This window comes from Psammomys obesus, unplaced genomic scaffold, assembly GCF_907164565.1.
Source record: "Psammomys obesus unplaced genomic scaffold, mPsaObe1.curated_primary_1811, whole genome shotgun sequence".
Taxonomy (NCBI): domain Eukaryota; kingdom Metazoa; phylum Chordata; class Mammalia; order Rodentia; family Muridae; genus Psammomys; species Psammomys obesus.
In genome coordinates, this window is record NW_026590511.1 from 1,827,816 (window position 1) to 1,852,469 (window position 24,654).

General features: G+C 59.9%; 3 protein-coding genes across 5 annotated transcripts; 1 reads left to right on the forward strand and 2 right to left on the reverse strand.

Annotated features, from left to right (window-relative positions):
• The first annotated feature begins 2,589 nt into the window (after positions 1-2,589).
• On the forward strand, positions 2,590-8,748 carry Mfsd12 (major facilitator superfamily domain containing 12). 2 transcript variants are annotated; one of them, XM_055607675.1, is made up of 10 exons: positions 2,590-2,910; positions 5,363-5,573; positions 6,126-6,264; positions 6,342-6,527; positions 7,007-7,099; positions 7,192-7,284; positions 7,622-7,792; positions 7,870-7,964; positions 8,453-8,583; positions 8,672-8,748. In XM_055607675.1, the coding sequence occupies exons 1-10, from the start codon at positions 2,622-2,624 to the stop codon at positions 8,692-8,694; spliced, it is 1,431 nt and encodes a 476-aa protein (XP_055463650.1). In that variant the 5' UTR covers positions 2,590-2,621; the 3' UTR covers positions 8,695-8,748. The 2 variants fall into 2 exon arrangements, with proteins under 2 accessions (XP_055463650.1, XP_055463651.1); XM_055607676.1 differs by lacking the exon at positions 2,590-2,910 and adding an exon at positions 2,921-3,805.
• Positions 8,749-8,835: 87 nt separating this feature from the next.
• Tektip1 (tektin bundle interacting protein 1) lies at positions 8,836-10,319 on the reverse strand. The gene is made up of 4 exons (XM_055607677.1): positions 10,026-10,319; positions 9,457-9,695; positions 9,254-9,379; positions 8,836-9,008 (listed from the first exon to the last, which is right to left on the reverse strand). The coding sequence occupies exons 1-4, from the start codon at positions 10,211-10,213 to the stop codon at positions 8,836-8,838; spliced, it is 726 nt and encodes a 241-aa protein (XP_055463652.1). The 5' UTR covers positions 10,214-10,319.
• Positions 10,320-11,584: 1,265 nt separating this feature from the next.
• Fzr1 (fizzy and cell division cycle 20 related 1) lies at positions 11,585-23,880 on the reverse strand. 2 transcript variants are annotated; one of them, XM_055607673.1, is made up of 14 exons: positions 23,669-23,880; positions 16,079-16,181; positions 15,805-15,930; positions 15,652-15,715; positions 15,396-15,523; positions 15,160-15,242; positions 14,883-15,066; positions 14,671-14,736; positions 14,005-14,107; positions 13,738-13,922; positions 13,212-13,445; positions 12,822-12,926; positions 12,390-12,482; positions 11,585-12,294 (listed from the first exon to the last, which is right to left on the reverse strand). In XM_055607673.1, the coding sequence occupies exons 2-14, from the start codon at positions 16,145-16,147 to the stop codon at positions 12,253-12,255; spliced, it is 1,482 nt and encodes a 493-aa protein (XP_055463648.1). In that variant the 5' UTR covers positions 16,148-16,181; positions 23,669-23,880; the 3' UTR covers positions 11,585-12,252. The 2 variants fall into 2 exon arrangements, with proteins under 2 accessions (XP_055463648.1, XP_055463649.1); XM_055607674.1 differs by having other exon boundaries at positions 23,657-23,880.
• Positions 23,881-24,654: the final 774 nt, after the last annotated feature.

Consider the following 24,654-nt stretch of genomic DNA (forward strand, 5'->3'; position numbering starts at 1 on the left):
GACACTCACACAGACTTCTGCAGCCAGGGAGGCACAATGGAGGAGGTGGGAGAGCCTTGTCCTTGGCTTTGGCCCAGCTTTCCTAAGAGAGTCTGGGCAGGGGAAATATGAGCTGAATCCAAATGGGCCAGAAACCCAGAGACAGCTTGTTGCTGATGAGTCAGCTCCAGGAGGCTGCGGGCAGCCACGCACAGGGGCCCAGACCTGTCAGGAGTTCACTGTTTCTCTTGGCTATGAAGAGAGTTACAGGCCAGCCTGGGCTACATGAGACCCTATCTTTAGAATAAAGTAAGCTGAGGCTGGGGCAACAGAGAGCTGTCACAGCTTGCCTTGGGGTCTGTCCCCAGCAACTGACTAAAGGGGAGGTGGTAGCTAACCCATTCACCCCAGTATTCTTGAAGTAGAAGCAGGAGGGTTGGGAGTTCCTGGGCTACAGGGGGAGCTTGAGGCCAACCTTGGCTACTGGAGACCTCCTCAGCAGATGGGGCCTCTGGGGTGGGTGGGGACACAGGACAGGATCAGAAGTTAAACCCCAGGCAGGGTCAACCAGCAGTTAAACTGCCTCAGAGCTCTCAATCCCTGCATATCTCTGCCGAAGCTTCTTGCCCTGTGGCCGAGGGGCTTGGCGAGGATCTCAGTTGCCACATCTGTGAAGTTTGGTGAAGCGCTAATATTACCAGCAAGCCTGAGGCAGACAGTCCTCTGGGAGGGGCTGGCCGGAGCCTGCCCTGTGGAGTGGGGGAAAATCAGCGCATTCTCTCCCTACCTCTTCCTATCTTTTAATCCCCTCAGGCCAAGGGCCATGAGGTGGCTTTATCTGCTGCCCAGCCCAGGTCACATCCCCAGGGCGCCACAGACTCCCTCCCCCTCCTGGTGTGCAGCCCAGGGCTGGCTCAGAAGCAGGCCTGCCTCCTCTGTCTCCTAGAGCCGAGGTGGAAGTCCTTATCTATTCATTCAGTTCTAGTCAGGGTTTCTCTGTGTAGCCCCGGCTGTCCTGGAACGCAGCCTGTTGACCAGGCTGTCTTGGAACGCACACAGGTTCCTCTGGGATTCTGCTGGACAAAGGAGTGGCTGCCATGTCTGGGTCACACACATGGCTGGAGCACAGATGTGGTTCTTAGGCAATGGAGGAACCCTGGAGGAAGGCTGTGTACCGTGATGGGGCATGTCATTCCATCATTGAGAGGGTACAGCAGGAGGAAGCTGAGGCCCAGGCCAGCCTGGGCTACCATGAGAGAATCCTTCTGGGGCTATCGTTCAGTGAGTAAAACACGAGGCCCCCTGGTTCCGGCCCCGACTCTGCAGAGAGCAGATGAGCTGGCACAGGCCTGTCATTCAGCACTCAGGAGGATCAGGAGTTTAAGGCCAGCCTCAGTTACATAGCTGAGCTTGAGGCCAGCCAGGGGGAAGGAGGGAAAAAAATAAGATGTCAGGAAGAGGAAGTAGAAGGACACTTGTCTCACTGACGCCCAGTGATCTAGTCCTGGAAGAGTTGAGGGGGTGTGCAGCACCTGTGTCTCTGAGTCACCAGGCCGCTGACGGCAGAGGCCTAGCTTCCCCTTTCTTTGAGTGTGCTTGGCAGAACAAGCCAGTAAGTAGGAGTGAACCCTCCCATCAGCCACGTGGGGCGGCTGGCACCAGCAGCCCTCATTAAAGGCTAGCCTGTGTTACAATGTCCCGCCCCACTATTATCCGTAATTAACGATTAATTAGCACTAATATGTCCCCCAAGCGGCTCACGTGTATGTATGGAAGTTTATGGGATCACCCAAGAGTGTATGGTCTCACTCTGGTCCCCTTCTGCAGGGAGCCAAGGAGTGAGCTGGCCTCTAGCCACAGCCGGCCGGGGCCCAAGGCAAGCGGTGCGTGGGTGGCAGGCACCCGGGTCCACTTCTGTTCCCTGGATCGGGCCTCGTGGATTAGGCCTGCAATGCTGAGGTTGGAGGACTGAGAGGGGAAGGTCAGCCGAGGCTGTAGAGGGACTTTAGGGCTAGTGAGACCCTGCCTCAAAACAAAAAAAAGGCTAGTAAGGGGGTGCAACGACCCCCACAGTATTCAGGAGGGGACGCAGGAGGGGCAGGAGTTCAAGGTCTTCCTCAGTAGTGAACCTAAGACTAGCCTGAGCCACATGAGACCCTGACTCAAAACAAAAAGTTTTCATGTTGAAAGGATAAATTTGATGCCTCCCGGTAACCCTGGAGGTGGAGCCAGGAGTACCAGGAGTTCAAACTTATCTCCTGCTATGCAGGGATGTTAAGGCCAGCCCGGGCTACAGGAGACACTGTGTTAGAAAAGGAAACAAAAAAAACCTGTTTTTTTTGTTTTGTTTTGTTTTGTTTTGTTTTGTTTTAATCAAAGAACTAAAAATACGAAGAAAAGAAAAGGGAAACAAACTACGCTGAGGAAAGCCTGACCGGTAGGGGGCGGTGTTAGGGCGTAGGGAGGCCGACGCGCCGAGGCCACGCCCCCGCTCGCTGATTGGACGCCCAGGCACGGCGCGCCGTTCTGATTGGCGAGCGCGGCCGTCGCTCCGAGGCTTCGCCCGTTGAGGCGGCTCCAGGGAGCTGCGGCCGCCTGGGCTCGCGGGCGGCGCGCGGGCGGCGGTGGGGGCTGCGACCGCGATGTCGCCTCCGCCGCGCGACGCGGGCCCCGGGCCGCCGCGGGCGCTGTCCCTCGCCGCGCGGCTGAGCTTCGCGGTCGGCCACTTCCTCAACGACCTGTGCGCCAGCATGTGGTTCACCTACCTGCTGCTGTTCCTGCACTCCGTGCGCGGCTACAGCTCGCGCGGCGCCGGGCTGCTGCTGCTGCTCGGCCAGGTTGCCGACGGGCTCTGCACGCCGCTCGTGGGCTACGAGGCGGATCGCGCCGCGTGCGCGCGCTGCGGGCCACGCAAGGCCTGGCACCTAGCGGGTGAGCCGTCCTCCAACTGTCACTCTGTGTGTGCCCGTTCTCCCTCCCTCCCCTGTGTCCGTTCTCCCCCTCTTAACTGTCACCCTATGTGTGTCTGTCCTTCCTCCTACTGTAACCCAATGTCTCTCCTACCATCCTGTTACCCTATGTGTGTCTGTCCTCCCTCCCACTGTCACTCTTTGTCCGTCTACTCATCCCGTGTGTCTGTGTCCTCCTACCCACTGTCTCCCTGTGTCCGTCCTTCCTCCTACTGTCACTCCATGTGTGTCTGTCCTCCCTCCCTCTGTCACCCGCTGTCCGTATACTCCTCCCGATGTCACCCGTTGTCTTGCCACCCCCTGTGTTACCCCTTGTGTTCCTCCCCTCTCGCCCTATGTCCGTCTAACTGTATCTAACTGTCACCCTGTGTCTGACCTCCCTCTGACTGTTATCCTGTGTCCATCATGTTGCATCTTGGGGATCCCTGTCATCTTGGACCATGTCTTTCCCTTCCCTGACTGTCATCTTTTGTGGCTTGGCCTTCCTTCTCCCTCTGTCCCTCCAAAACAGCCACCCGCTCTTCAGCTCTTCATCCTGAGTTCACATCCTGGCCGCCCAGCTGGGTGCCCCTCAGTGTCTCTTGGTGGACGCTGAGGAGGTTGGCCGTGGATCGAAGCTGCTCCTTGTGGAATCCCAGGTTCCACCAGGCCCTTCCTCTGGCTGGTGATTACAGAGCCCAGCCCGGCCTCTTGACATTTTTTTTCGAGACAGCGCTGGCCCCAGGCTGGATGGTCGGCGGCAGCTGCTTGCTTGGGGGCTGGAATTTCTAGTTTCTCAGGATTGTTCGAGGCCGTAGACCCAGGAAGATTCCGGGACGAGGAGAGGGGGCAGTAGTAGCCTGGTATGGGCATTCAAGGTACAACCTGCACACCTGTTATCATATTGAGAAGATGAGGCAGGGGGGTGGCAGCTTAGTGATACCCCGTCTCCAAAAAAGAAAAGAAGTACTCAAAAGGGCTCCTATTTTTGGGGAGATACTGGGCCAGCCTAGCCTTGCAAAGGCCCAGAGCCTGGGTCGGTCTTGAGTGAGTAGCTGAGGTCTGGGGAGGAGCCCCTGGACCCCATCGCTGTGGGACAGCCTGGAGAGGCACCTGGTCAGGTAAGGTGAGGGAGGACAGGATGGGCACTGCAGCAGCGGGCCACTTCTCTGTGCTACCAGGGCCAGGACAGGGGAAGCATCCCCTGGCCAGCCTACGAGTCACTGTGTGGCCCAGGCTGGCCTCAGACTCCGAGCCTACCGCTTCTGCCTCCTGGTGCCGGTCCCAGAGGAAACCCAGAACCAGGCAAGAACTCTTAGGTTAATCAAGGACCAGAGAGACCAAGCTGCCCATCTGGAGCTGACCTGCCGGACCCTGGCCTGGCCAATGGTTAACCAGGTCTCAGAAACCGCAGGGTGTGGTGTGGTCACGGGAGAGAGTCCACGGGGCCCCATGGGGCAGCCCCTGCGAATCTGCCCTGCGCCCCTCCTGAGAGTTGGTTTTATTTCTCAATCCAAGGCTTGGGGGTGGTGAGGTCACCTCCAGGCAGGAAAGGGAAGTTGGAAGCCCAGTGCTAGGCAGAGGACCAAGACTCAGAGTCCTTTCTGTAGGGTTCCTTGTCCCACAAGGCCTCATGCTCATCCACTTAGAGGCCTCTGCAAGGGTTGGACAGTGTGCTCACAGGGGGCAAGGATCCCGGCCTCCATCCCAGCCCTAATGAACCCTGCCCTGGGGAGGCTGAGGCAGGGGGATGAGGACTTCTAGGCCAGCCTGGGCTGTGTGATGCCATCGCTGATGTCTCCCCTTGTTATTACCCTACCTGGAGTTCACTGTCCCCAGTCTGGCCTGTGCCTAACACAGAAGGGACTGAGGGGGGAGTTACCTGCCCCAGCCCCTACAGCTTGCGGTCTGGTGGGCGACAGAGCAGCTCAAACAGGAGCCCCCGGGGGTGGGGGTGACGGGCTCAGAGGCTGAGGGCGACGCAGAGCGCTGCGTGAGACACCTAAGGGTGCGATGGGGCAGCTAGGCTGCGGCGAGGGTGCCAAGGCCGGGGCAGGGTACCCAGGGTGTCCTGGACCACGACAGGCGCTGCTCTGCCCCAGCCCCAGGAGCAGTCTGGGCTCAGAGCCTCCTCACCTCCAGACTCCTCCCTGCCCAGCTGGGGACGGAGAGCATAGGGCGGGTGGTAGGTGTGGTCCCGTGTGTGTGTGTGTGTGTGTGTGTGTGTGTGTCCCTGACCCTGAGCAGGACTCCATTGAGAGCCCTTTCTCCCTGTCCTTAATTAAGCCAGGCCACTTAAGGTGACCGGAAGATTCCTGGCATGCCCTGTGCCTCAGTTTCTCCATCTGAGCAGAGGGTGGAGGCTGGGCCCCTCTGTTCTGTTTGCCTGTCCGGTTGCCCCCTGACTCCTCCATGTGGCCCTTCTGCCATCCCAGGTACCGTCTGTGTCCTGCTGTCATTCCCGTTCATCTTCAGCCCATGTTTGGGCTGCGGGGAGGCCACGCCCGAGTGGGCCGCCCTGCTCTACTACGGACCCTTCATTGTCATCTTCCAGTTTGGCTGGGCGGCCACACAGATTGCCCACCTCAGTCTCATCCCAGAGCTGGTGACCAATGACCACGAGAAGGTGGAGCTCACAGCCCTCAGGTACTCCAGGGCTGGGGATGGTGCTCTTTTTTTATTTTTATTTTTTTGAGACAGAGTTTCTCTGTGTGGCCCTGGCTGTCCTGGAAATCTCCCTGTAGACCAGGCTGGCCTTGAACTCAAGACAAGACCTGCCTGCCTGTGCCACCTCTGACCTGCTCATATTTTTTTTTTTTTTTTTTGAGTCACTTTCTTACTAAATTGTGATCCTCCGACCTCAGCCTCCAGAGCACCATTGTGCCTGGCCTGGAATATACCTCTAGGAGTTGAGGCATTTGACACTCTGAGGCTGGCCGAGTGGCCTTGATCCCAGGTGTAGCCCAAACCCAGCTTCCTAGGGTGACTGGATCGGGCCGGGCCCTCCAGGGACGCCCTCCCTTCCGAGACCTGATCGCTGCCCTCAGTGGGCTAGCAGCCTGTCCCTCTGGAGGACCCTCCCTGGCAGGGCTGCTGCTGGGCCGTCAGGCGCTGGGATTGTGGCGTGCTGACAAGAGTTAGCATTTACTGCCTGGTTTCGGCGGAGCCTTCCAGTCCTGAGACCGCCCCGCCCCGCAGGTACGCCTTCACCGTGGTGGCCAACATCACAGTGTATGGCGCCGCCTGGCTGCTGCTGCACCTGCAGGCCTCCTCGCACTCGGGCCAGGACATCGGTGTGGGGGACCAGCTGGGAGTCGAGGATGTGCCTGTGTTTCGGGTAAGTCAGGGCCCCATGATCGACCCGGAGACCCTGAGCCTGGGAGAGCCTTGGCTGACCCCTGCTGTCCTTCCCAGAACCTGGCCCTGCTGGTGGTGGGCCTAGGCGCCATCTTCTCGCTGCTCTTCCACCTGGGGACCAAGGAGGGGCGCCGGCCTAGGCCCCGGGGGTCGGAGCCTGACGAGCACAGTCCCCTGGTGGCTCCAGCGGACAGACCACTGCTGCTCTGGAAACACTGGCTTCGGGAGCCAGCTTTCTATCAGGTACGCTGTGAGGCCAAGGAGACTGGAGAGGAAGGCCATCAGAATGGCCCAGGGCAGACGTTACCTCCTAGTCTACATGCAGAGCAGGCATTACGGATCAGCCTCCTACACGGGGCATAGACTATTCAACAGCCTGCTCCAGCTCCGAGTGGATGTCACCGATTTCCATCTCACTCCTGGGACAGACATCGCTGATCGCTCCTCCCCTGACTTCTCAGGACAGACATTGCTGATTCCCCATCCCCCACCCAGGACAGACAGCACGGACAGCCTTGCATTCCGCCTGCAGGGCAAATCTTAGTCTCCACTTCACAACCGGGACAGACATTACCAGTCGACTTTCATTCCTCAGCCGGGGCAGACAGGGCTAATCCCAGATTTCCCCAGAAGCACCCCCCCCAGGAGCCCTCACATCCCTGACGGGTGTGAGTGCACCAGGCTCCCCTGACCCTTCTTGTCCCCTGCTGATCTGCCCACAGGTGGGCTTGCTGTACATGACCACAAGGCTCATCGTGAACCTGTCTCAGACCTACATTGCCATGTACCTCACCTACTCCCTCAGCCTGCCCAAGGTGAGCCGGTGAGGCGGGGGTGAGGGTGGGCAGCCCCTCCCCTCTGCCCTCTGGGCCACTCCTCTGGACCACCATTGCCTCTCCCTCTGCAGAAGTTCATTGCCACCATCCCCCTGGTGATGTACTTGAGCGGCTTCTTCTCCTCCTTCCTCATGAAGCCAGTCAACAGGCGCATAGGGAGAAATGTGAGTGACAGGTGTGGCTGGGAGGCGGCAGAGGTGGGGACCCCCCCAGGGCAGACTACAGCCTGAATCTTAAGTCCAGGCTTCTTGGGCTCTCTGGTTGCCAGACTCTGGAACCATGCTAGGGAGCTTGGACTGCCTACCCTAGATGCAGAATGGGTAATCAATTAGTAATGTCCGCCCTGGGTGCAGAATGCCTGTCCTGCTGGGTACAGAATTCCTGTCCTAAGTGTGGAACAGGACAAGTTTTAATGGAGCCTTTTACTGGGTTGAGGCAATTGTCGGGCACAGGGTGCCCAGCACCTGGCCCTGACTTGGCCTGGGCCCCCTCCCTCCCTAGATGACCTACTTCGTGGGACTGCTGGTGATTCTGGCCTTTGCAGCCTGGGTGGCCCTGGTAGATAAGCTGGGCGTGGCCGTGTACGGGGCCTCTGTGCTGCTGGGTGCCGGCTGTGCCACCATCCTTGTCACCTCCCTGTCCATGACAGCTGACCTCATTGGGCCACACACGGTAGGGCTGGCGGAGCAGCCTCGGGAGGCGGTGCTTGGGAAACCGGCCTGGGCGCTGACTCCCTGTGTGTCCTCCAGCACAGCGGAGCCTTCGTGTACGGTGCTATGAGCTTTACGGATAAGGTGGCCAACGGGCTGGCCGTCATGGCCGTGCAGAGCCTCCACCCCTGCCCGTAAGTCCGAGCCCCTCACGCCGGGAGACTGACACATTCCTTACTTTGGGCAGTTTTATTCATTCAACAAACTGAGTTTCTTGTGAGCTGGGTGCTGAGGACGCAGCCTGGTTGGGCGCAGCTGCAGCTGGCACGCAGAGGAACTCAGGCCCTCACAGTGTGGCTCCCGAGCCACCTTGCTGGCCCAGGACAAGTGCAGCCTTGTCAGTCACTGCTAATGCAGAAGTGGGCTGAGCTTTGGGGTGGGGATGCTCTCAGGAACTGGGCAGGAGGCTGGCAGGGTCCATGAGAACCTGGCCAGTTGAGCACAGGCAGGGCAGGCACAAGGCCTTGGGGCAGGATGGAGCCTGAGGGGCACCAGCCTGAGGAAGCCCAGGCTTCTCTAGAATTTGAGGTGGGAGCCATGGAGACTGTAGCAGGGACACTGCAGCAGTCCCCAAGGACCAGCCTGGCCCTCCTGTGTTCCTCAGCCACCTTCTGTCCTCTAGTTCCGAGCTGTGCTGTGGGGCCTGCGTCGGCTTCTACCACTGGGTGATGGCGGCCGTGACGGGCGGCGTGGGTGTGGCCGCGGCCCTGGCTCTCTGCAGCCTCCTCATCTGGCCCATCCGCATCCGGACCTGTGAGTCTCCATCACTGTGACTTGGGTGGGGCCAGAGGGTGCGGCCTGGGACCCGCCCTTCCCAATGCCACCCCACTTGTTATTTCAGGGAACCCTGGAGAGCGGCCCTGACTCCTGGCTCCCCAGGCCAACAAGACTAATTACCAGGCAGACACCCCGGCCCCCACCTGTGCGGGGTCAGAGGGCACGGCATGCCAACCATCGACGAAGACATGGGGACATGTGGATGCAGGGGTCAGCAGCAAGGCTTTATCAGAACGTGGGTGTGATGGCCCCGAGCGGCTGGCCGGTGGGCCGGTACCGACGCTCCACGGCCCGCTGCGTGAAGTCCTGCGTGGTGTAGCACGGCCGCAGTGACGGCGACAGGTTCGGCACGTATTCGGACTGCCAGGGCAGCTCCACCCCGAACTGGCTCCTTTTTGCCACTGTAGACCCCCAACCGGCTCAGCAGCTCCGGCTGGGGGTTTTGGAGCCCAGCCCCCCGACGCCTGGCAGCGCCACCCCTCACCTTACCACCCACCGAGGTCTAGCCCACCTCCTGGCTCTTCCTGCTGGTTTGACACCGGCTAGCCCAGCCTGCCTCCCGCACTTCTCTGCCAGCAGAGTGCTGGGGTGACCCATGCGAGGCCCTGCCCTCTGTCCCCCTCCTGACCCCATCCCTGCAGCTCACCGAACTCCTTGCCACGGATGTGCCTGTCCTTCCATGGCACGCAACCCCAGCGCGTGCCCGTGGCGAGGTACTGTGGGGGCAGCGCGGGGTCCCAGAAGGCTGTCTCCCGCAGGTGCTGTGTGTAGCCTGGGGGGAGGCGAGTGGGGGGCGGGATGGTCAGCTTGGCACCCACGGGTGGGCCCGGCCAGGGGCAGGACACTCACCAGCAGGCAGGCCGCGCTGGCCCCTCTGGAAGCAGCCGTTCCAGCGCGCGTGGGCCTCACGGTATGGGCTGTCCAGCTTGGCGGGCAGCATGTACCAGGCCTCGCGTGGTGCTGAGTTTGTCAGGCCGGTGTACCACACCTGGCCAACCGCGTCCCTTCCCATGGGCGTAAACTTCCAGCGCATGGCTTGCTTGACGGCCGGTGCCGAATGGGGCCCCTTCCGGGCCACAAACTCATTGCTGAGGAAGGACAGGCACTGAGCCGGGATGCGCGCTGCTCCCAGCCTCAGGTTTCCCGTCCACCCCTTGCCAAGGTCACCCCACGCTGTCCAGCCTCTCCTCTGTGCTCCCCTACCTGAGGATCCCCCTGCTTGTTTGAGGCGGGGCGCACTGTTGCAACCCTCCTGCCTCCCAAGCACTTGTTTGACGGGCACAAGCCACTCTGGCTTCTGGGAGGAGGAAGAGGGAGGGACCCAGCCAGACCGGGGCCCCTGTGCATAGTGCGCCTGGGAGGCCTCAGCAGACCAGCCGCCAGGGTTGCAGGTTAAGGGGTGGGGGGCAGGGACCCACCTGTTCAGGGGGGGCGGGAAGTAACGCTCGAGGGTGCCAGAGGGGACGTAGAGCTGGGTAGCCTCCCGCCTCAGGTTTTCCATGTCTGCCTCTGTGTCCCCAGAGGCTCCGACTACCAAGTCCCCAGAGCCTTTGTTGACAGGGACAAAGGTGTCCCAGCAACACGGAAGGGGGCAGCCGCAGTCCATGACAGCTCACTTCCTGGTGTAGGGCTGGAGCCATCAGGACCAAAGTAGTGCCTGGGGCCTCTTGAGTGTTCCCTGTCCCACAAGGAGGCCGTGCCCTCCTTGAGCCTGGGTCCCCACAGCCTACCCTCACCAACACCTACCAAGAAGGGCTCGTGGGTGTGCATACTGAGCCAGAGTGTGAGGTATGAAAGCCAGAGGGATTCAGCTGGGTGATGGGTACAGACCCTGGAGTACACTCAGCCTGAGGCTGTCACCAACCATTATGGAGGGACACAAAGACAACGCCACAAAGTGTGGGCTCTGCAACAGGATATGCCCACAACATGGAGATCCATCTGGGGAGGGGTTTCCCTGGGGGCTGTGGTTGGGGCCTCTGGGGACTGTTACATCGCTGAAGATGCCAAGCCCAGGAGCTTGCTCATGTTATGATGGCGCATTGTTCACTCTGTGCATCTCAGGATAATAAACCGGCAACACAGACTTAATGTTGTTCAGCCCGCACGGGTGGTGCCTGTGTCACAGACGTCTCTTTAACATCCTGAGCCTGGCCTGCCTCAGGTCAGGCTTTTGTGCACGCTGTACCCACAACCCTAGGGCTTCTGGGGTTCCCTGGCTAGCTTACCAGAGAGACTGCTGTGAGGTGCATGGGGTAGGTGCCTAGCGCCCCTCCCCAAGACTCAGGCAGCTGAAGTAGAACTTGCTGAGCTGGCCCAGCCCAACATCCTGCTAGCCCTGACACTACAGCTCCTTGCCTCTTCACTGCTGTCCAGGCAGGGGCCTTATGGGGCCAGAGACATCAGCAATCACTGCCCCTGGTGTTGAGTATGCCCAGCACAGTTCCTGCCATCAAAAGGCCATGCCACATGGCCCATTAGCATCAACACACAGCTGAGGTCATTCTGCTTTTGGGGAAGGGATGAAATCCAGGCTGTGAGCAGCAGGCAACCCTGAACCCCACTTTTGATGGAGCCCTATGCTGGTGAGCCACTGGCCTGAGGATCCAGACCACAACCTGAACCACAAACCCCTGCACACAGCAGATGGGCAGCTAGAGTCACCGTGTGGGTGCCCTGATGGAAGCAGGCGCTGCCTGACTCCTGCCCTTGGATCCCTCTCCTAGCTGGGCTGCTTTGTCTGGCCTCAGTGGGATGTGCTTAGTCAGGCTGTGACTTGAGGGGCGGGGTGGGACAGTACCCCTTAAGAGCACTCCAAGAGAAAGGAGAAGGGGGGCTGGGTGCACCAGGGCAGGGCTGGGAGGAGAGGGAGGTTAGGATCTGGCTGTAATTAACCCCGCAGGCAGTGAACCCCACAGCCACCCACGTCCCGATGGCATCAGCATTTTTGGGACAACGGAACAAAACAGACAGACCCTAAGGTGTCACAAATACATATATACACACGTGCACACACCACAGGCCACGGCCACCACACTGGGGGTCTGCAGAGCATCCCCACGATAGGACCAGTAGCAGAGATGGGAGCTGAAGACAGGGAGGCCAGGATGAGGCAGACAAGGCAGCTAGCTGGGGAGAGGGTGAGGCGACGCGCACGGGAAGGGGTTACAGGAGGTGCACACACAGACATGGGGTGGCGATGCAGTCAGGTGTCACGGCGAGAGGCGCAGGTCCCTGCCAGCGCTTCCCAGGATGGCCCAGCTTGGGCAGCTGCAGGGAGGGCCCGACGGCTCTGGTTCACAGTTCCCCAGGTGACACTGGGTTTGGGGGTTTGATGGGATCTCGGGTCTCCTGCTCAGCTGTGTCCAGTATGGCTTGGGCAGTGGTAAGAGGGAGGTCACAAGTGTCCATCTGGGTGCTGCCAGCCAGCAAGAAGGGGCTGCAGCCGGTGGCTGAGGGCCCCTGCGCCCCCGTCCCAGACACCGGCTCCACAGCTCACAATGAGGCGTTTAATGAGACTCTGGGGTCTCCGGCCCAGCTCCCGCCCGCCCGCCAGATGCCTCTGGGGACGGCAGGGACGGCAGGGCCCATGCATGCTGGCTGCTCCGTCTCTGCCCCGTGGGGCTGCGCATCCCACCCGCGGGTCTATCGGATCCGGGTGAAGAGGTTGAGCACAGACACGGATTCCTGGGAACAGGAGAAGCAAGTGACTGTGTGCCCAGGTGCCCCGAGAACCCAGGGCACATAGTAGGCGGACAAGCAGATACCACCCACCCCCTTACCTTTGTAGAGCGTGTTTTGCTGAAGACATTCCAGAACCGCAGGGTCTCATCTCCCGCCCCCGTGACGATGGCCTCCCCATCAGGGGACATGGCCTACAGAAAGGACAGAAGGGCCCTGAGTGGTTTCCAGCCGAGGGAGGCAGCTTCTGGGACCCAGGCAGAAGGGAGCAGGGGACAGGACCCTGGGCTGAGGCTGCAAGGCACAAGAGGCCCCAGCTGTGCCTGGTTTGATCCCTGGGCTCCTGCGCTTGGAACAGCTGAGGCGGCCAGGGGACACTGGCTAACTGTGGGGGCTTGGCACCCGACACTAGGAGTGGACAGCAGGAAGGCTGCGGACGGTGCTGTGATGTTCCTGGAGCCTCTCAGGCAGCCAGAGACAAGCCTGCCACACAGAGCCCCAGGATGCGGACAGCAACAGTGGCCGACACTCACCAGGTAGAGGACACGGTACGAGTGGCCAGTGAGCTTGGCAACCTGCGTGAGGGACGGGTACTTCCACACGAGGATCTGGTTCTGCGAGTAGCCGTGTGTGCTCACCTAGTGGAGGGGCTGGGTGTCAGGGCTGCGGAGGGCTGATTCCCTGGGGGCCTCCCTCCACGGCATCACGGAGCCTGCCGTGGCAAGGCTGAAGGACTGGACCCCTGGTACCTCAGATAAGGAGTGACCAGGACCCTGCTGCGGCCTGCACTGCCTGTTCCTCCAGCCCGGGCTGGCCTCAGTCTAGAGTGTGTACATTCCCCAGGCTTCCACGGTTCCCGAGGGCTCAGCGCTGCTCTGGCTGGGCGTTTCCGCACCCTCCCCGCGCCCACCTCGCGCACTTACCAGCTCGTTGGCATGCTTGGACCAGGCCAGGTTGCACACTTGCGAGCCCGTGTCAATGCACTGCAGCGGCTGGCCAGTCAGGGTGTTCCAGAAGCGGATGCAGCGGTCGGCTGTGCCCCCGCCAGATGCCAGCAGTCCGTGCTGGTGTGGGGACCATGCGATGGCCTTCACGGCCGCCAGGTGCTCCGTGTACTGCTGCACGGGGCTTAGGCTTGAGTGATTCCATACAAGCAGCTGTGGGGAAGGCCCAGGCTGTGACAGAGGCCCACCCAGAGACACAGGCGGCCACAACCCAACGAGCCACGCACACCATGCCGGTCAGCCCTGGGGCCAAGGTCATCTCCAGATGGTTGCAGAGATAGGAGCTTCAAATACCGGGGCCATAACCTGCACATCCTCCAAAATCAGCCCCTCCCTTGGGGACCTCAGGCCACCCACTGGTCCCAGGTTCTAGCATGAGCCTAGCTGAGTGGCAGGGGCAGGCAGGTGGCCTTCTGGGCAAGCGTGGGGCCGACAGTAGCCATACCTTGTTGTCATTGCCGCCCGAGGCAAGCAGCTGGTGGTCTGTGGACCACTTGAGGCCACACACCTCCTGCCGGTGGCCCTGCAGCCGCCGCTCTGACTGCAGGGGCGGGGTGCGGATATCTCGCTGTAGGATCATGCGGTCACGGCTGCCAGATGACAACTGGTCTGCGTTCCAGGCCAGTGCCCCTGCAGGGTGACACAAGGGGGTCAGCCTTGGCCTGGGCCAGGGCTGGGGCCCGAGGCACGGCTGGGCTGGCCAGGTCCTCACCCACGCGCGCCGTGTGGCCCTCCAGCACGGACAGCTTCTTGCCGGCAGCAGCGTCCCAGATCTGCACGAAGCCCTTGTGAGTGCCTACTGCGACCAGGTTTCCCTAGGGTAACAGTGGGGCCAGGGGGCCATCAGCTGGGCATGAGTATGAGAAGTACGCCCATCTCTTGTCCTCTGCCAGAGACTGAGGGTGGTCATTTTTTTGTTGTTTTGCTTTTTAAAACAAGAGCTCACTCATTAGCCCAGGCTAGCCACACACTCAAAATACAGCGCAGGCTGACCTCAAACTCAGGGTAATCCTCCAGCCTCAGCCTCTTGAAGTACTGGGGTTACAGGCAGGAGCCACTGCACCTAGCTGCCTCTACAAACTGCTTCCCATAATCCTCTCAAGGGTTTCCAGCAATGGAGCCCCACCTGGGCCACAAAAGTGACAGTCGGTCACCATTTAGCCACCACTGCTCCTGCTGGGACAAACCTGCCTTCCCAGCAGCCGGGTCTCACAAAGAAGGCTGAGGTGTGGCTAGGCAGTGGCCGTGGCTAGGTGGTGGGCGCTTGTGTAGCACTAGGGAAAAAGCCTTCAACTAAGCAGCCATAGTCAGATGGGCTCTGTCCTTCCTCCCTCTGTGGGGGACAGGGGGGCCCCAGGGCTCTGCCCTCTGCACTCACCCGCTCAGACCAGCCCACGGAAGTCACTGAGTCCCCTTCCACAGAGAGGTCACAGAGCCGGGTCACCTGTGGGCAGGAGGTTCTAGTGAGGGGAGGGGAGGCTGCGCCCGCCTCCCCTCCCCTCCAGGCACAGTCCTGAAAAGCGCAGTCCTGTGTCCCACACAGCCGTGGCCACCCAGACCCCCGTGGGACACGGGTGCCCAGGAGCCCACCTGGCTAGTGCATGCGCTCCACAGGTACACGCAGGTGCCCAGCCCCACGCTGAGCACGTTGAGGGAAGACCAGTCCACCAGGTTGAGGTAGAAGTCGTCCTGAAGCTCCGGCGCATCCAGCACCTTGAAGGGAATCTTAGAGATCTTTCTCGTGGGCTTCCGTGGCGACCGCAGCAGCTTCTGACTGTGGCGACAGCAGGATGCCGCTCGCTGCTGCCCTACATGCCCACGTCCCCACCACCAGCCCACTGGCCCTCGGGACCCAGCCCCAGCTCACCTTTTGTTGCTAACAGGAGATAGGGAGTATGGGGACACGTCGTTGCCGTCATCAGGACTTGAGCGCTTGCTGCTGAGGGAATACTGGGGCAGGACCGTGCGTGTTGAGTGGCTTCAGTGGCCTTGGGGACCCCGACCACCCCAAAGCCAACACGGACTGGGCAGAGGCTACAGAATGGAGGGAACAGGTCCTGCAAGACCCGCAGCCTCGCAGTCAGGAGCTGCCTCCTGGCTCACCGTAAAGAGGCCCTTGTGCTCGGGCGTGGAGGGCTGCAGCCGCCGATCCTCTGTCTGCGGGTCCTGCACCTTCTCAATGCCTGCGCCGAGAAGCTCATTCTTCAGCAGCGCGGAGTAGGCCAGGCCATCTGCAGGGCAAGCAGAGCAGAACATTGTAGGGCGGGGCCTCTGGTGGGCGGGGCCTGCAGAGGCGGGGCTTCGGTGAGGACAGACTAGCTGGGAGGGGCCAGTGGCGAGGGGCGGGGCTGACCCTCACCTTTGCCATTGTCGGAGGTGGCATCCTTGGCTTTGCGGTTCTGGCTGGGGGACTTCTCATTTTCCTGTGGGAGAGGAGCCCATGAGGAGACACCACAACGGGGGGGCTGTGCCCACCACAGGGCGACAGGCCCAGCACCCTGCCCGCCCTCACATTGATCCTGTGGAAGTTCACGCTCCAGTTGGCCCCGGCCCGGGAGGGGATGAAGCGGTCACCATGCTTGCTGGGCGAGGACACTGGGGAGTTGGCTGGTGTCAGGGTCCTCCGCATCTCTGAGACCTAGGAGACGGGTTTGGGGTTCAGCAGCGGTGACCCCAGGGAGCACGCAGGTCCCTCGGCCCATGCACGGTTCCCCGGGTGGACGGTGCCAGGTCTACGGGTGAGGGTGCCCTGGGGAACCCGATGGGGACGGCCCCGTGACACTTACACATGGCACCGTGTTCTCATTCTGAATGATGATCTGTCGCAGGAGTCTGCGCTCATAGTCCTGGTCCATGGCGGGCGGGGCGGGGCCCGCAGCAGAGGGCAGCCTGCAGGGTGGGCAAAGGTAAGCACGGGGACCCTGCATGGCAGGCTAGGCCACGGCAACAGAGAAGGACAGGCCGGGCATTTTGGTAAATGTTTTTGTAGCCCTGGCTTTCCTGGAACTCTGTAGACCAGAGCTGCCTCTGCCTCCCGGATGCTGGAATTAAAAGCGTGTGCCCCTACTGCATAGCTTGTAAATCTTATTTTTGAGACAAGGTCTCGTGTAGCCCAGTCTGGCCTCCAAAACCCTCTATATAGCCAGGGAAGACCTTAAAATCCTGACTGTCCTGCCTCAGGAATGTGCCACCATGTCCAGGGAGCAGATCCCAGAAGCCACCGTCAGCATACCTTAGCCTGGGAAGGAGGAGCTTGCTGGGCCTCTGGAGAGGAGTTATATGGGTGGGTAGCAGACTCCATCCTAGTCCCGACATTTCAGCAAAGCCCAGGCTAGCATCTGAGGGTGGCCATGCGTGGTGACCTCAGTCCCTGCAGTGTCCAGTGTTAGCAGGGACACAGAGCTAGTGGCAAGCAGGAGCAATGGGGAAACTGGGGACATAAGCCTCTATCAGCAGCTGGAGCAATGTGACCTCTGAGCCTTGGTGGCCAGGCCGACAGCTTACACTTGATTGGGGAGGGGCATGGTCGGCCACGGTAGAGCCCCCAGCCCGCTCTGCTCAGGGACAGTCCAAGACTGCAGGCTGTGGGACTGCTGTCTGAGAACACAGGCCCCAGGCCCTCGCCTACATACTCCATGGCTTTTATACCCCATGGCGGAAACACCCTCCCAGCCTGGGCACAGGCCTTGATGACAATACCCAGTGCGACCTCCCCCGCCCTCCTGACCAAACACTACAGCATGAGCGTGCGTGAACCCCACAAGGTCCCTCTCCACCAGAGGCTGAACACACTGACTACAGAGAAAAGCAACAGATAGACGCAAGAGACAGAGCAGTGCAGACGGAAGGAAGCTGGTCCCTCTCAACACCAGCTCCCTCTCTGACCCTAGTCCCTTAAACAGTTAAAGAATCGTGTGACCCAAGACATGCACTCCTAGCTGTACACCTGAGATGGACGGCCCCACCAAACCCTGCACAGGTGCAGACCCGAGGGAGAACGACAGGCATGGGTGGAGGTACCGCCAGCTGATGGACATGCAGCTGAGTCCGCCCACATGCTCTACTCAGCCATCAGGAGGGGGCCCTAAGGCGACCTCGAGGACATCGTGGTCAGTGAGGGATGCGGACAGGGAAAGGCCCACAGTGCGGGCTCCATAACAGGAAATGTCCAGAGACCCGGCTGAAGGAGAACTGCCACCAAGGTGCCACCTGTCTACCCACCACCATCCCTGAGACACACTCTCACTGAGTATTTCAGGTAGTCCAGAACGCACGATCCTCCTGCCTCAGTGGATCCTTACAGGATCAGGAGCTCAAGTCCACCCTCAGGCACACAGGCTGAAGGCAGGCTGCTTCCACCTAAGGGCATGAAGCCAGGGCATCAAAAGGCTGCGTAGCTGTTCAGACTGCCACCTTTCCACTGTAGGTGAGAGGTCGACCTGGGGGACAGGGCCCTCAGGAGCTCTGGGAGCTGTCCTGCACCTTCCGTGTGCCTCAGTCTCCCCCAGACGCCCTCACCCTGCTGTATCCCAGGACGCTGAGGCCCAGCACAGTGCCTAGCACCCAGCAGTGCCCAAGCCATCCCAGTGTGATGCCCACTGGGGCCACAAGCACACGGGAGGGAGTGAAGCCACAGGTGTGACAGGGCCCATGCCAGTCCTGTGCCCGGCCCGGCCTATGCCACCAGGGGCCAGAGCAGCACTGGCCACCCACCTCCACTGCACACTTGTCCCCTTGCTGGGCACTAGGCACAGGAAGGGTCTTGGGCTCCTGCCACCAGGAAGCTCACTCAAGGACGGAAGCTCAGCTCATCTGGCCTTCAACCACTGCTCACTCCCTCCAGAGGCCACAGATCTGGAAAAACTGGTCCCCACAGCTTGTGTGTCAAGAAACCCAAGGAGAGCCCCCACCTGTAGCCAAGCATGGGGACTTGCCATGCTGTACTGTGCCCATGGGGCCTCATCACATTCTGTGGGCCTGCTGGGCCCTGCAGCGCGCTGGGCCACACTCCTGGCCTCTACCGACTCCACGTCAGGAGCTCCCAGGGTCCTGACAGACACTCCTGTCTCCAGCTTCAGGCACACCCCCAGTCGGAGCAACAGACTGCTCAAGGTACCCCAGCGTGCAGCAGACACGTGGAGCTGGCGGCCAGCTGCAGAGGCCCTGCCATTGGCCCCACCCACGCTGTCCTCCCCTCTGTCACAAGCTGGCAACAGAGCTGGGGATGTGGTTGGGACTGTGTCATGTGCACTGGAGACACACATGGGGCACCTGAAGAGCTGAGCCACGTGGGTGGCCCTAGGACAGAGCTGCGGGGGTCAGCTCCTGTATAACAGAGCCCGTCTGGGGATGCCTGGACACGGGCCTATGTGGCCTTAGATCAGATATCCTACAGAACTTACTGCTGACGAGGGCCTGTAGTCCTCAAATGCCCTTAGGGGTCAAAGGCAGGGACTTCCCGCCAGCACAGGCTAACACGTGAGGGCGTAGCACAGCTCCCTACACCCCAGGGATGGAGTCTCCGCTCTGCTCTCACCTGTACCCCCAAATTTCCTGTAAGGCACCTATCTATACCAAGGTCCTCACTTGTCTGCTCCCTGTGCAGACACTGGCCAGAGCCTCCAAGAGCTCCTCCGCCCTGGAACCTTCCAGCAGGTGCTAGGGTACCTGGGCCTCTTTCTTCCTCTGTGTGTGGGGGTGCGGCTGGGGACACCCACCTGCATAGCGGGGATGGTGTTAGTCAGCTGGAACAGACTCATACAAAACGCCAGCTAGTCAGTGCTGGCCAGTGTGACAGACGCAGAAGCAGGCATGTGACAGGCCCCCAGCGCGGCCGGGGGAGACCAGCAGAGAGAGGTCTTGACAGCTCCCATCAGTCAGAGACCCCAGGGATATTGTAGCTGCCCAGTGTCTGGGGTCCGACCACGTGACCTCACCCAGCCTGGGGCCCAGTATGCATGTGCACACCCATTCATTCCTTCATTCAATGGTGCCCCACTCTCAGCTGCCCCATGGCAGCCAGGCAGGTTCTAGGGGGCATCACGGTCCTTCAAAGCTGGTCCATTGGGCTCCGGCACCCTGCCTGGCCTACTGAGAAACAAGCACCGTGGCAGGCTCCATGTGCCCGGGCACTCATTCAGGTGTGTGTCTGCCTGAGTAAGAAAGATTCGCACACTGAGTCCTGGGTCCGAACAGCAAGCCAGGGGCTCTGTCCCCCATGGGCAGTGCATTCTGCCTGGCAGGACTAAGACGGGAAAGGGATTCAGCTACAGCTTAGGGCAGAGCAGATGATCAAAGGCTGCATTCATCGCCATTGATATGGACCAGAGATGCTAGGGCAAGAAGCTTCCAGAGCAGGGGAACACCGGGACTGAAGTAGGCTCCTAGGTGCCAAAGGCTTGGGTGATATCTGCCGGGTATGTGGTTGCCTTTAGGTTGGTAGACTGTTCTAGAACTAGATACAGGTGATGGCTGCACTACCCTGTGAACAGATAAAAACCAGAGCTGTTGGTTTTAATAAAATGTGGGATGTGAGACTGTTAAAGCAGATAAAAACCTAAAAATATAAAATAAAATAAAAATCAGCTTTGCTGAAGAAAAGTTTGTGAAGCTGGAGGGGGTCCCTGAGGGGGACAGGGACAGCCTGAAGCTTTTGTAGGGTCAGGGACCCCTGCCACCTGGCACTTGGGAAGCTGAGGCAGGAGGATTGCTGAATGTTTGAGGCTTCCTGAGCTAGCGTGAAACTGTGGTTAAAAAACTACAAACAGAAAACTGGGCTGGCAAGAGGGCTCAGTGGGTGAGCCACCGCTGCCAAACCTGCAGACATGAGCTGGGACCCACAGGTAGATGGAGAGAACTCGCCCTTGCAAGGCTCCCTCCGACACGCATGCGCACACACGCTCACCGACAAGTGGGGTGCAGAGGCGCCTGAGTCAGCACTCGCCACTGTGGTGGAGGAGTTTGGCTCAGAACCGTCTCAAGTCCAGCTCCAGGGCATCCCAAGTCCTCTCTGACCTACACACACACACACACACACACACACACGCACAACCGCATGCAGACACACATTAGAAATAAAAAGTAAATCTTAAAAAATAAGCAACTACAAGCTGGGCAGTGGTGGTGCACACCTTGAATCCCAGCGCTCAGGAGGCCAAGGCAGAGGGATCTGGTGAGTTCAAAGCCAGCCTGGACAACAGAGCAAGTTCTAGAGTAACCAGGGCTACACAGAGAAACCCTGTCTCGAAAAAGAAAAAACAAACAACCCTCTCCCCCAACTACAACGCTGGGGGTTTGGAGCCAGTCTGTACCTACTAGCTGAACCAAGGAAGCAAGGCCAAGGGCCAAGGAGGAGGCTGAGGCAGGGGAGGCTGTCCTGCGGTTGTGAGGCAGGGACCCGCCACAAGGGAGCAGCAGAGGCTCTGGACTCCACAAACACACCAGGGCCTGCTGGGCAGCTCCCCCACCTGCTGTGCTGGGCAGTGTAGGGCAGCACAGTCCTGAACGCCCCCCCCCCCCCCCCCCCCCCCCCCCCCCCCCCCCCCCCCCCCCCCCACACACACACACACACACACACACACACACACACACACACACACACACCACTCAGCACTCTGGGTCCAAGGAGACAGGGCACTTCTGGGATTTGCCAATTTCTCAAATTCCAAGCCCAGGTCTACACAAGCAGCCTTCAGAACACCTCAGATCCTGCCTCCTCCCCAGGGCTGAAGTCTCCACAATCCAGAGCCCAGGGTCAGACCCAGCCTCAGAGGAACCTGGGGGTGTGGGAGGAGGTATGTCTGGATGTCCACATGGCCCCCTGGATGAATGACCAGCCTCCCTCCCTTTCACACAGTTCTTGCTGCTACAGCCCAGGATGACCTCGAACTCACGACCCACTAGCCTCAGGCTCCCAATGGCTGTGTCTTCCAGCCCAACACCAGGATTCCCATCCTACCAGGCCCCACACCCACGGGGCGCTTTTGGAACATCTTCCTGCCATCATGGCTACTGGACGGGGACAGGAGGAGCGCCAGCTCCAGCCTGGACAACCTACGGAGATCCTGTCTCAAGATAAAAGGAAGGGCTGTTGATTGGCTGTCATAAGGATCAGGGTTCAAATCCCCCAAACTTCACTCCGGTGCTGGGGCTGACCAAGGCAGGCAGGACGGCTGTCAGCCTAACTCCAAGCTACGTGAGACCCTGTCTCAAGTGGAGAGTGACGGAGAGGGGCGCATGATATCCTCACCTATGCACATACACCAGCACACACACCAAACCAACCAGCCAACCAACCAACCAACCACCAAAAACGTTTAAGGAAATAAATGAGGCAAAGAGTTGGCTCAGTAGTAAACAGCTCATGCAAGGAACCCAGGTTTGGTTCCCAGTGTCCAGACTAGGAGACTCAGAACCACCTGTAACTCCAGGTGTAAGACGTAACACCCACTTGGGCTCTGCCTGCCCGTGGCACACATAGAAGCAGACACACATACATACATAAAATAAAAATATGTATGGAAAGATAGCTCAGTGCTTAAGAGCACTGGCTGCTCTTCCAGAGGACCCAGGTTCAATTCCCAGCAACCACAGGGCAGCTCACAACTCTCTGTTTCAGTTCCAGGAGGTCCGACTGGTCTCTACCAGCATCAGGCACAAACAAAAACCCCACACATACCCACCCCTCTTTTTTGTTATTGTTGTTTTTTGAGACAGGATTTCTCTGTGTAGCCTTAGCTGTCCTGGATCTCACTTTGTAAACCTGGCTGGCCTCAAAAAGAGATCCTCCTGCCTCTGCCTCTGCCTCCACGTGCAACATTACTGTCCTGTGGCGCACATACACATCTTTAAAAATAAAAATAAAAGGGGTGTGGTAAGGGGTAGAGTCCCTGCCTAGAATCTCCCAGTGAGGTGCTGGGGTGTGGCTCTTGACTAGCCTATGCAAAGGCTCTGGAAATGAAACACACCAGGACTGCCACTCCTCAGTGCACATTTGGCTCCTGACCCTCTGTTAGAAGCAAGGCTGGTACTGGTAAAAAGACCCTTGAACAAGCCAGTCACCCACTAGTCATGGGCTAAATTCCTCAAGTACCAAATACACACTGAAGAACTCCATTAATATTTGCAACACCTGCCAACCCAGCCCCATGAGACCCGGAGCCACCAAACTCCCTTTCTCCCAAAGCACAGATCCCCAGAGCCAGCTGCATCGTCAGTTCTGGCTGAATCTTCACTGGGGGCTGCCGGTCATTCAAACTACAGGAAGGAGATGGGATTGGGGCTCAGCAGCCAGAGGAATGAGGTCATCTCTCACACAGGGTGGGTGGGGGACCTGCTTCCCACCAGGTACCCTGAACTAGGGAGTGAATTTGGGGCAAGCATAGAAGGAAGGTGATACCTCCACAGGGGATGGTGTCAGGCTTTTAGGGGGGCCAGGAGGGGTGCGCAGGGCCATCTGAGGGCTCTGAGGGAACAATGGCTTGGAGTCAGGGAAAGAGGGCAGGGGGTGCCTGGACTTGCATTTGGAGACACAGAGTAGAGGTTCAGATCTGAGAGAGCATGAGGTGGGTTTGGGGACAAAAGACTTGGAGGTTGCTGGCCATGTCCCCACTGAGCCGAGACACCAAGATCCTGGCTGAACCACTGAGTGTTACACGGTAACTCTATCCACAATCCCATCTACTGGAGGACCCCCAACCAGGCCAGATCTGCGAGTCCAGTTTGGATGCTGGGAGCATCTGAGGCAGGGGGATTTGCGTTTGGAAGTCAGGGAGGTGCAGTTGTAGAGTTCTGAGTGAGCAGCATGAGTGAGAATGCCTTCAGTTTGGGGGTATGTAGCTGGAAAGGACAGAGCTGCGATGGACAGGGCGAGGTCACTGGGGACAGATGACTCTGGGATGCGCGGCCTCCTCTGGATGTGTGGCTTTGGTGGGAGTAGTAAGGGGTAACCCAGACTTGAGGGTGGGCTGAGGTGACCCAGGGCCTGACCTAGGGTCCAGAGTAGCAACATGTGGAACGCCCTGCATTTGGACATTGTCGGGCTTAGAAAAGAGCTCTAGGATGGAGCGCTGTGATGGACAGGGCGAGGTCAAGGCGAGGTCGCCTTGTGCAGAAGTCTCAGGATTGGAGTGATGCAGGGCCTGCTCTGGAATCCGGGAGGGTTTGCATTCTGGGGTTCGGGGAGCAGCACGGGTGGTGCCCTGGGTCTGGGGGGAGCAGGGCTCAGAGCCCGGCTTTGACAGATTCGGCGAACTGACGGTGTCGGGGCCCGAGTTGGGGGCCGCTGGGATGTGGGGTTCAGGGTCAGGCGGCGCTGGAGCCCCAGAGAAGGAAGGGGTCCGCTGGGGGGCGGGTCCCCGAGTCACCTGTGTCCTCACCTGCCGCGCTCCCGTCGCCAGCCGGTTCCCGCCGGTTCCCGCCGGTCCCAGGAACACTCCGCGCCCGTTCGATGCCCCGCCGCTGCTCCAGGCCCCGCCGCCGCCGCTCACGGGAATCCCCCGGCCTCCGCGGTCGCTAATATGGCGGCACTCAGCGGCAACCCTACTCCCTCCCTCCGTCTGTCCCGCAGGCCGCGCGCGCGCCCGCGACCGGCCCCGCCGCCGAGCGCATCCCCGCGCCTAGACCACGCCCCCACACGCAGGCGCGTCGGGCCACGCCCCCTTGATCCTCCTCCTAATGCCGCCGGGTCTTCCCTAAGCAAGACACGCCCTCAGACACGCCCACAGCCCTCACGCACGGCTCAGCCGCCAATCCCCGGTGCCGGGATCCGAAGCCACGCCCCTTTAAACCAACAACGCCCCTCTTGGGCCACGCCCCCTGACTAGCCTCCTCCCTCTTCTTCAAGGCCACTCCCCAGACACACCCACCCCGCGTCGTGCTCGCGCCCACTCAGTCAGACTGCGCCTGCGCGTTCGAGCGCAGAGCAGCTCGGGAGTATGGGACGTCCTTCAGGATTCAAATCAATACAGGAAGCAAGGCGGCACGCGTTGCCCGGGGCAACCGCGGTCGGAAGTGCAGTCCAGGAAGATTGGAGATCGGGGCTGAAAGGGGGAAACTGACACGAGTGACTCGGCGCTGCGGAGGGCGTGGCTTACGTCCCGGGAAGAAGTGGGGACGCGTCAACCGAAGCTGTGACTCACTCAGGTGCAGTCGCCCCACGGATGGCGCCCAACGCTCGGCCCTTGGCGACCCACCCACCAAACATTGGTTTATTTTGATTTTTCGAGATCTCTCTCTCTCTCTCTTTTTTCGGAGATGGGGTTTCTTTGTGTAGCCCCGGCTGTGTGCTGCAGAAGCCGTAATGATCACAGATGGAAACAAACCTCAAGAAAGTTCCATTTCAGAAAATAGACGTTGAGGCCAA

Excerpts from the sequence above, each read along its gene's own strand:
- Fzr1 (XM_055607673.1), bottom strand. The coding sequence starts at position 16,147 with ATGGACCAGGACTATGAGCGCAGACTCCTGCGACAGATCATCATTCAG. Across the intron at positions 15,931-16,078 it reads ATGAGAACACGGTGCCATGT|GTCTCAGAGATGCGGAGGAC; the intron begins GTAAGTGTCACG and ends CCCGTCTCCTAG. Across the intron at positions 12,483-12,821 it reads CGTACCGTGTCCTCTACCTG|GCCATGTCCCCTGATGGGGA; the intron begins GTGAGTGTCGGC and ends TCCTTTCTGTAG.
- Mfsd12 (XM_055607675.1), top strand. The coding sequence starts at position 2,622 with ATGTCGCCTCCGCCGCGCGACGCGGGCCCCGGGCCGCCGCGGGCGCTG. Across the intron at positions 6,265-6,341 it reads AGGATGTGCCTGTGTTTCGG|AACCTGGCCCTGCTGGTGGT; the intron begins GTAAGTCAGGGC and ends TGTCCTTCCCAG. Across the intron at positions 7,793-7,869 it reads ACCTCATTGGGCCACACACG|CACAGCGGAGCCTTCGTGTA; the intron begins GTAGGGCTGGCG and ends TGTGTCCTCCAG.
- Tektip1 (XM_055607677.1), bottom strand. The coding sequence starts at position 10,213 with ATGGACTGCGGCTGCCCCCTTCCGTGTTGCTGGGACACCTTTGTCCCT. Across the intron at positions 9,696-10,025 it reads TTCCCGCCCCCCCTGAACAG|CAATGAGTTTGTGGCCCGGA; the intron begins GTGGGTCCCTGC and ends GTCCTTCCTCAG. Across the intron at positions 9,380-9,456 it reads CCAGCGCGGCCTGCCTGCTG|GCTACACACAGCACCTGCGG; the intron begins GTGAGTGTCCTG and ends GCCTCCCCCCAG.